At 46.7% G+C, this 10,379-nt stretch overlaps 1 protein-coding gene across 1 annotated transcript in view; it reads left to right on the plus strand.

The window, feature by feature from the left end:
• The window catches only part of Cdh13 (cadherin 13), an 847,250-nt gene extending 837,960 nt beyond the window's left edge, over positions 1-9,290 (plus strand). The window contains exons 8-9 of the mRNA XM_055621425.1: positions 8,783-8,923; positions 9,237-9,290. Coding sequence (XP_055477400.1) covers positions 8,783-8,923; positions 9,237-9,290 — 195 coding nt within the window. The remainder of the gene's footprint in view (positions 1-8,782; positions 8,924-9,236) is intronic.
• Positions 9,291-10,379: the final 1,089 nt, after the last annotated feature.

Consider the following 10,379-nt stretch of genomic DNA (forward strand, 5'->3'; position numbering starts at 1 on the left):
CCACATCATGGCTTCCTCCATGCCACACCAGCACTCTACAAACTGAGCCGCATCTGCTGCCAAGGCTGTGGTTGAACCTATACAGATATGCCACTCTGGGCCATTTATTAGCTTCTAAAACCCATATTTGTGACTGGCTAATTATTATATAACCACAGTGGCGCTCATCAGAAGGCTCGAAATGAGCCATGACCCTTGATCTAGTGGAATTAAATTGTTACAGTCAAGATAACCATAAACACAATACCAGCACATAGGACTAAGACCATCACAGAGCACAGAGAAAGAGAAACAGCACTTGTTATTCATTGCTGCATAGCCTATGACCCCCAAACATGGTAACGTGGACCCGTAGATATTTCTGACGTTACAGTTCCTGTGTCCAGGAATCTGGATACTGCTAGACCATGCCATGTGTTTCCTAGGCTCTTGCTAAGCCACACACAGTAACTTGGCCCAGGATCTGCTGTCCCATCAGAAGGTTCGACCCAGGAAAGATCCACATCCAAGTTGGCCTCAGTCTGCACCACCTCTTCAGAAAATGATGGACGGGTCCACTGAGTAACAGTCGCCACCTGTTGTGGTTTAAAGGTGAGGTGTTTAAACGCCTGGGCCCCAGCTGGTAGTCACGGAACCATTAGGAGGTGGAGCCTCACTACAGGAAGTGGAGATGAGTCCTTGAAGGTGATATCCGCTTCCAGTTCTAGCCAGAGCTCTCTGCATCCTGGTCTACCAAGATGCCACACATCACCGCAGGCTCCTGCTGACCGCAGCCAGCTCGCAGGCAAGCTCGCACCCGCGCCTGTGCGCTCTGAGCCATGCACCAGAATACAGCCTTCTTACCTGGTGTTGCTGATAGGCGTTTGGTCACAGAGATGAGAAAAGTCACCGTTTCACCCTCTGTTGTAAATGACGCAACACACCGTGTACGTAGCATTTCTGCCTCATGTCATCCTCACCCACCCGGTGAGGAGTAATACTGCCTCATTGACAGAGGAGGAGACAGGGGTGATGGCACTTATTGTGGCTTGGTTGAGATTGCTCAGCTGTGATTGGTGGGCGGACTGGGGAAACCAGGGGCTGGGGAGAAAAAGCCGTATGGAAACCTACTACCTCACAGCCCAAGGTAATGATAATTGATTGAACTCAGTCTCCTCCCTAAGTGCCAGCCAGCTCTGTTCAGCACTCAGGTCCCTGCCCTCAGGAAGGCCACGGTGCACTGAATAATGAGCATCAGCAAATGATCAGGAATTAATTAGCCCAGGGGGAGCAGAGATGCAATGTTCAAGAGTAACAAAAAGGCAAAATAAGCTAGCAAAGAAGCGAGTTCTGCACAAAATGAAAGGAGAATGGGTGGGGACCAGGCAGGAGAAGGATGGGGCTGTGCCGGGTAATGGTAAAACCTTCCTCGGTGTAACACTGATTCCTTGATTTCCCCACCCCGCCACAGCTTGTTACTAGTGATAAATGTTCCATTAAACACAGGCTTGTGGGGAAGTCGTCATCGCCGTGTAAAACATCAAGACCCCATGATTGATTAGCTGCTGTATTTAATGACACGGCTTGATTCTTTTTTTCAAGATGAAACGTTTGGTTTTCAAATCAGTGTGATCGGTGAACCTAGCCTGCGTCTGCAGAGACTCGCTGGAGGCTTTTTGCTGCGGATATACCGTCTCCCTCGGTTGCTGGCACATCTTGCAGTGGCAACTGGGAGACTCCCGGGAGAGACACCAAATGTAGCAGACATGCGTGACTACGGAACTCAAGCCGGGCAAGCAGCTTGACTCTCCTAGCTACGTCTTGTAGATTGGATCGCTTCAAATAAAATCAGAACAGCCAGTTTCATTCTCCCAGGCTGGAACTATGCATTTCTCAGGCAAGATGAAACCCCAGTTCCCTGAAGTAGGAGCCAACCCTGAGAACAAACAGCTTTGCTTTGGAATGGAAGCTGGGACAGTGAGTGAGCCCGTTGAGACACAAGTTAGATAGGAAACACTAATATATCTTCGTTATCAAGAACAGTGCTAAATAGCTCACCTTGTATCCCGAGTACTGGCTAGGTGCTGGGGCCAGAGGTGTGGTCCTTGCCTGGGACAACTTGATCCTCCACTTGAGGAAACAGTCAACGGGCAGGTGGAATGAAGCAGGACAGGCTGCAGAGAAGGCTCAGTTGGCAAACTGCTCTCCTTGCAAGCATGGGGACCTAAGTTTGATCCCCGTCATCCACAGTAAACCTGGGTTTGATGGAATGCACCTGTATCATTCCAGCACTGCAGAGGTGGGCATAGGAGAGTCTGTGGAGCATGCTGAACATTCAGGCTACCGGAAGCATCGCGATCCGGGTTTGGTGAAAGACCAAAAAGCCAGGTAGAGAGCAACTGAGGAAGGTCCTCCACATTGATCTCTGCACACACACATGCACACATACATGAACTTATACACATATAAACAAACAGGAAGCAGCTCTCAAGTTGGTGGAAGCAGATTATAAATGGCCTTTGATCCTAAATAATGGCTTAGGTCCTGCTCAGACTCTGAACCATGCTAGCTGAGGGGTCTGTCCACACAGCCAGTCACAGACCTAGGATCTGTGCTTTCAGGGACATAGAATATAGAAGGTAGGGTGGAAGGTTACAGAACTATGTCAAGGGTAGGTATTGCTTCAGCCCGTTGATGAGACTCACTCTCATTTGCTCATCTGCTCAGGAGGCCCAGAATGTACAGTCTAGTCTCCGGGTCTGAGGAAGCAGGAGGTGGAGCCATGGCATTGCCTTCACTTCCAGGGCTTTGGTTGCTAGCAGCCAAAAGTGATTCTAGCTGCTTCTGCTCCTAAAAGAACATCTGGAATAAAGATGTGTTACACAAAGAAAGAAGAGCTGGAGTTTAGGGGCAGCAAACCCTGAGGCCCAGGCTTCTGTCTTTCCGGCCATGATGGTGACTTTTACATGACTCAGTTCAAAGGTGCTTTGGAATTGGTTTGACTCTAACCATCTGCCCTCTAATCCTTGAACCAAGTAGACAGGAGTATCGAGAGAGGCCTATGGCACAGGCAGCCTGCCCTGAAGAGGGCCTCCGCCTTCCTCTTTAGTTTACTTGTGTAGCAACTGGGCAGTCAGGCAGTGGAGGTCTTGTTCCTGAAGATTCAGCATGCCTCCTCACAAGTAATATGCTTCTTCCCCAAATGCTTGAGAAGGCGGAAGCCTGCACTGGGCCTAACTGCAGGTGTTTCCTGTATTCAGTCACAGTGGCTCTTCAGTCCTCCCAGAATCTGACTATCCAAGCTGGGGTTCATGGGTTGCTATGATTCAGTCAGGACAAGTGCTGTGGCCCGTGTCTTTGCATCAACAGTGTTTCCCGAAGAAGAGCATCATGGCTGGATGAACAGCTAAAGCCATGTTACCCATGTCCACCTGGGTAACAAGTGCAGAGTGACCGTGAGGGACAAACATTGGCACATGCATTTCAAGTAAGAGTGACCACAAGGAGCTAGGGAGCCAGGGAATGGCTTTTAGTAAAACCTTCAGCTAGTGTGGGAAATAGGCAAGAGAGAGAGGGCACAAGGCTTCCAAGAGCAGGGAATCCTGTGGCATCTTGTCTGTTGTTTAAATTGGAATGGCATCTCTGGAGTTCACGGACAACTGCTTTGAGTCTCGCTTGCCTGCATTGTTCTCAGTGTGAAAGCAATTGTGTTCCTATTATTTGTGTGCGTGCATGCATGCATGTACAAGCGTACACGTTTGCATGTATGTATGCATGTGCACATGTATGTCTGCATGCATGTGGAGGTCCCAAGTTGATATCAAATGATTTCCTCAGTCTCCCCGGGCTTTTCAGGTGAAGTGGGGGCTCTCTGAGGTCGGAGGTGCCATGTGCACCTGGCTTCTAAGTGGGTCCTGAGGTTTCAAACTCTGGTCCTCACATTTGTGGAACAGATATTTGTCCACTGAGCCCCCTCCCAAGCCCAGCAATTGTGTTTGCTGCAGAAGAATCCCAAACCCTGTGAGAATAGTGAACTCTCTATCTTAAAAATGCTTTCTACAGTGAAAACAATTGGCAGTGAAGCAATTGGCTTGCTGACAGGTGCCAGGTGGAGGAATTCTGAAGGACTTATGTGTGGTGCACAGGCTTCTGTCTAAGCACAGGGATGCTGAAATTGAGCATGTATGTGTGTGTATGCATACATGTGTGTTTGCATATGTGTGTATGTGTTATGTATGTATATGTGTATATGTATGTGGGGGATGGAAGGGTTGTCCCACCATACCACTGCCTACTTTCCTTGACTTTGGGATGTATGGATGAGTGGGGGAGTAGAAAATGGCCCTCACTTTCCATTTTCAAAATGACTGCCTTATTTTCACTTTCTTACCATGATTGGCCATGACTTCAGCAATGAAAACTTAGTTAGTGTAAGCTTTAACTTTGCCAGAAAATTGAGACTTTTCCAACAGCTCATCCAGACTCGACAATTTGTCTACTTCATACTCTGATTGATTTCCTACCACACTAATCAATCCATCTCCCATTACAGCCATAAAGTTTTATTTACTTCGGGAGATGGAAATTGACTGGTCCATTTTTTAAAATTATTCATACAGTTTCTTAGACAACAAGAGGTAGGCTGGAATGCCCTTCATCTGCACCCTCCTAAGGTTTCCCACTTACCTCTTCTTTGCTTTGGTGCATTGTGTGTGAATACGGCTTCTTCAACCTTGACCTTTGAGCTCTTTAAAAAGGGGGATCTTGGTCTTAGATGGTGGCTCCACCATCTAAGTTTTCTCCAAGCTTGAACACTTGAGTTCTATTCCCCAGGACCCTCATGAATAGCCAGGCAGCTGGTGCATACTTGTAATCCCAGTGCAGGGGAGAAAACAGACCGGTAAGCCTCAGCTCCCAGTGAGAGATCCTGTCTCAGAAATCAAGATGAAGGCCTGAGAGATGGCTCAGTGGTTAAGAACTTTTGCTACTCTTCTAGAGAACCTGAGTTTGGTTCCCAGTACCCACATGACAGCTCACAACAACCACCTGAAACTCCAGCTCCAGGAATCCAGTGCTATCACCTGGCATCCAAAGAAACCTGCATTCATAAGCACATATCCCCACACAGACACATAATTAGAAATAGAATTTAAATGAGGGATGATGCTTAAGGTTGACCTCTGGCCTCTACACACACACAGAGAGAGAGAGAGAGAGAGAGAGAGAGAGGAGTAGAAATCCTGTTTTCCCATTTCTCCCAGTCCCCAGTTCCCAGCATGGCATTTACAATGGGTATTCATTAACTACCAGTTAAATGGATACGTATACCAAGGAAATGAAAGATTAGAGTAGCATTCTCAATACAAAAAAAAAAAAAAATGTTTTTTTTCTGCAGGGAAAATTTTTAAAATCTGTTTGCGAAGTGACTGGAGTGCTGTCGTGAGGAGCCTATCGTGACACTGTGGGATATGTCAGCCCTTGTATTTTCTTGTAATAACCAGATGAGATTGATCCCACCATTGGATGCAATATTAGTCAAAACTGCCTGGTCGCTCCTCACAGAACCTCTGAGTCAAGCGTCTTGGGGAAAGGAGAAATTCACTCACTCGCAGTATCCGCAGGGTCTGAGAGGTGAACTGGCTTCAAGGATGACTGCCAGAAGCGCAGATGGTGTTCAAAGTGCCCTATCTCTGCAGTAGCAACCACAAAGTCTGCTTGGCTCAGCGCTGGGTCCTCTACATACACACTGTGGTGGTTTAGCTTGGGGTGTTTGTGGGACTCCCAACAGTGGGAGTGGGGGTTATCTCTGACTCTTTTGCCTGCTTTTGGGACCCTTTTACTCCTAGTTGCCTCATCCAGCCTTGGTAATGAAGGTTCGTGCCTGCTCTTACTGCACCTTGTCACCCCATGTTCAGTTAATATCACTGGGAAGCCTGCTCTTTTTTGAAGGGAAACAGAGGAGCAGTGGATCTGGGGGAGAGGGGAGGTAGATGAAAGGGATCTGGAAGGAATGGAGGGAGGAGAAGATTCATCCAGGATGTATTGTATTTAGAAAAGAAAAGAAGAGAAGAGAAAAGAGCCCTGTCTGAGCCTCTGGCTTTGCATTATCTTCCTGATCAGGTTGTGCCCCTTGTTGGATCCAGATGGACATGACCTGTCCAGACTGGGTCAACCACCTCCAAGTTCAGCAGAAAAAGATGTGCCTTTCCTCGTGTATTCCAAAAGAAGCGCATGCCAGATTGAACTTGAGATTCCAAGTAGCCAGACTTGGGTCATTTGCTCAGACAACCATCTTGGACCCCTGATGGCTTCCTGGGCAGGCTCAGAGCATTGCTTTAGGGATATGCCAGCCTTTTGGTCACACACTCATGGTCCTGACAGGACTGATGTGAGCAGCAGAGCTTCTGCTTAAAAAGGGAGTGAGATGGGAAAAGAGCCTTGGGGGGCTATGAGTTGGCTCAGTGCAAAGTGTTTGCCACACAGCGCAAAAAGCAGAGCTTACGTCCTCAGCACCCACATAACAGCCAGGCAGGCATGATGACACGCCTGTAAACCCAGAAACTGGAGGTGGAAACCGGATTCCTGGGGTCAGCTAGATAAATAAACTAGACAAGTGTATGTACTCCAAGTTCAGGGAAAGACCCTGCCTCAGTAAATAGAGAGCCATCAACATCAACCTCTGGCCTCCATGCACATGAGCACATGTGCGCGCATGCGCGCGCGCACACACACACACACACACACACACAAACACACTTGAAATATCCATACCCTTTAACCCAACAAATCCACATCTTGGGGTCTATCATCCAAAGACAAACAAAAGCAGAAACTGAGCCCAAAGGTAGACACAGCTTCCTGAAGAAAGATGTCCATTGATTTGTTACTTAAACTGCCAACACTATGAAGAAGAGACCCAGCTATAGAATACACTACACACTGCTCACATGATTGTGTTTGACACAAACCTTAAACTAATGCTCAGGAATGCTGGTGGTATACGTTATTAAGTTTGCCATGTTCTCTTCCACACTGGGGGAAAAATCAGCCTGACTTTTCATTTGGTCTTTGAGTGCTTTTAAAGCTGTATACAGGGCTGAGGAGATGGTTCAGTAAAGCTTGCCTTGCAAGCACAAAGACCTGCATTCAGTTCTCCACAAGACATGCTGTTAAAAAAGAGAAGTCAGGTGTGGTGGCAAACACGTGTAACCTCAGGGCTAAGGAAGCAGAGACAGGAGGATACCTGCAGCTCGCTGAACAGCCAGCAAACTTAGGGAACTTCACAAGCCCTAGGTCAGCGAGAGACCTGCCTTAAAAAACACCCGAGGAACACCACTGAGCCGACCTCTTCATGCAGAAACTGAGCCCAAATGTAGACATGCTCCCCATGTGGGTCCACAGTTCTGGAAATAAATAGGAGGTTCCCCATTGTTGTCTTCCTCCTTTTGGTACCTCTTAGTTACTGATTGTTACAAACCCTAGTTTTGGGAGCTGGCACACTAGCAGAGCTGTGTTTTCGATTATAAACACCTTTTATTTTTGTCATTGAAGATGACCTCACTCAGACTCTCAGAGAGCATATATCCAAAAGATGCTCAAGTATACAACAAGGACATTTGCTCAACCATGTTCGTAGCAGCTTTATTTGTAATAGCCAAGAGCTGGAAACAACCCAGATGTCCCTCAATTGAGGAATGGATACATTCCTGTGGAATCCATTTATACAATGGAATTCTACTCAGCAATTAAAAACAAGGAAATCATGAAATTTGCAGGCAAATGGTGGGATCTAGAAAAGATCATCCTGAGTGTGGTAACCCAGAAGCAGAAAGACACACATGGTATATACTCACTTATAAGTGGATATTAGATATATAATTTAGGATAATCATACTAAAATCTGTACACCTAAAGAAAATAATCAAGAAGGAGGACTCTGGGTAAGAGAATAAATCCTCACTCAGAAAGGCAAATGGGATGGACATCAAAAGAGGGAAAAAATGGAACAGGACAGGAGCCTATCACAGAGGGCCTCTGAAAGACTCTACCCTGCAGGATATCAAAGCAGATACTGAGACTCATAACCAAACTTTGGGCAGAGTGCAGGGAATCTTATGAAATAAGGGTGAGATAGAAAGACCTGGAGGGGATAGGAGCTCCACATGGAGAGAGAAAAAAATCTGGGCACAGGGATCTTTTCTGAGACTGTTACTCCATCCAAGGACCATTCATGGAGATAACCTAGAACCTCTGCACAGATGTAGCCCATGGCAACTCAGTCTCCAAGTGGGTTCCCTAGTAATGGGAACAGGGACTATCTCTGACATGAACTCAGTGGCTGGCTCTTTGAACACCTCCCCCTGAGAGGGGAGGGCAGCCTTACCAGGCCACAGAGGATGACAATGCTGCCAGTCCTGATGAGACCTGATAGACTAGGATCAGATGGATGGACTGGGGGAGGGGCATGAGAGGAGAAGAGGGAGGGAGGGTGATATTGGGAGGGGACAAGGGAGGGGGCTACAGATGGGATACAAAGTGAATAAACTGTAATTAATTTAAAAATTAATTAATTTTAAAAAACAAAGACTAGTCAGTAGATCCCATTCTGATTGCTATTGCCAGCCTATAGATGGTAATTATCACTCTATCACCCTAGAGTGATTTCAGGTGATGCGTGTGTATATGTTTACACATACAGTCTGTAAAAATGTCATGGCCAATTAATGATGCCTGCTCTAGAAGGCATAGGGAACAGTGCCTCAAAACTAAACACTATCTTCTCTGGTGTTTTCTTGTTTTGTAGACTCTGGAAAATCCCAAGTATGAACTAATCATTGAAGCTCAAGATATGGCAGGACTGGACGTGGGATTGACAGGCACAGCCACAGCAACCATCGTGATCGATGACAAAAATGATCACTCGCCAAAATTTACCAAGAAAGAGGTAAGCCCCAGGACAGAGTTATGTGGCCTCTGTGGCTGCCGTGTGTCTAAAATGCTCAGGCACTGGGAGACAAAACACGGCTGGTCTTGTTAAAGTCCGTAAGAAAATACCTTTTAATACCAAAGTGCCATTCCCATAGCTCTGTGTTGTAAGAGTGCTGTTGCCATTTTCCTGTAATGGTAAGTGCAGATGGAGAGGACAGTCTGAGCAGCAGCAAGGAGGTAGAGTGGATTTTCTTGGTAATCACAAAGTGGCCAGAAGACATATGGAAACCCCTGAGTTATTTTGTGTAGAGGACTGTCTTTTATCACAGGCCATGTGCTGTTTCCCATTTACACCAACGGAGCAGCCTTCAGGGAGAGGCTGAGTATGTAAGATCTCATTCTTGCTGACTTGGTACCTGACCAAGAAGTCATAAGTGGACAGGAGATGCATGGGATGGAGACTTGCTAAGGTCAGGGCTTCTTGGGGTCAAAGCCAAGGCCTCCCAAGTGGAGGGCATAGTAAAGAATGCGCTGTGTTGAGATGAGTGTGGTAGAGAAGATGGTGGGATAGTTATGGAGAACAGGTAATGGGTACCGTGTTGCTACGATGACAATGAAATTCTAAAAGGGAGCTATTTTTGTTGAAAGGGCCATTCCACACACACCTTCCTCAGTAGCTCCCTACCTTACATACTGAGGCAGGATCTCTTACTTGCACTGGAAATCACTGACTGGCTGATATACTCAGCTTGCTCTGAACACCCCATCTCTGTCTCCTGAGCACTGGGATTATAAACTGCCATCATGCCCACCCAGCCTTCATGTGGACACTAGAGATCCAAATGCATGGCAAATACTTTTCCTGGTGCCCTATGAAGGGAGGAAGATGAACTGTAGACATTGAAGTTCAAGGCTTCTCAGCTCAGGGTGGAAATGCTGATTGTTTCGAAATGGGTCTGTCTCAGATGCTGTCGAAGAAGGTGTTTTCTGGTATGGACTTCTGCATGCACATCCGTGGTAACGGATGGGTGTGGTTGTTGGGAATGTGTGTCTCCCACATTTTCTTTATGTAGTGTTCCATTTCATCACAGGTAGGGTACCTTTTCCTCTGTTTCAGAGAAAGAACTGTTGAATAGAGGAGCTGTGACCAGTTATGTATAACAAGACTGGAAATGAGTCTGTTCAATAAAGACGTTTAACTCACACAAAACTTTGAAGCAGATGAGCAGTAACAATGGTACTATCCTAGCAGCTTCTGTCTTAGTTCCTTTTCTGTTGCCACGACAAAACACCATGACCAAGGCAACTTACAGAAGAAAGCATTTAATCTGAGGGTCACAGTTCCCAAGGGTTAGTACACAACCATCGTGGTGGAGAGCACTGCAGCAGGCAGACAGGCGTGACCTGTAGTTCAGAAACTGAGGCTGATTGCACATCCTTATCAGCAAGCATGAAGCAAAGAGAGATAACTG

The sequence above is a fragment of the Psammomys obesus genome, unplaced genomic scaffold (genome assembly GCF_907164565.1).
Source record: "Psammomys obesus unplaced genomic scaffold, mPsaObe1.curated_primary_1811, whole genome shotgun sequence".
NCBI classification, from domain to species: Eukaryota; Metazoa; Chordata; class Mammalia; order Rodentia; family Muridae; genus Psammomys; species Psammomys obesus.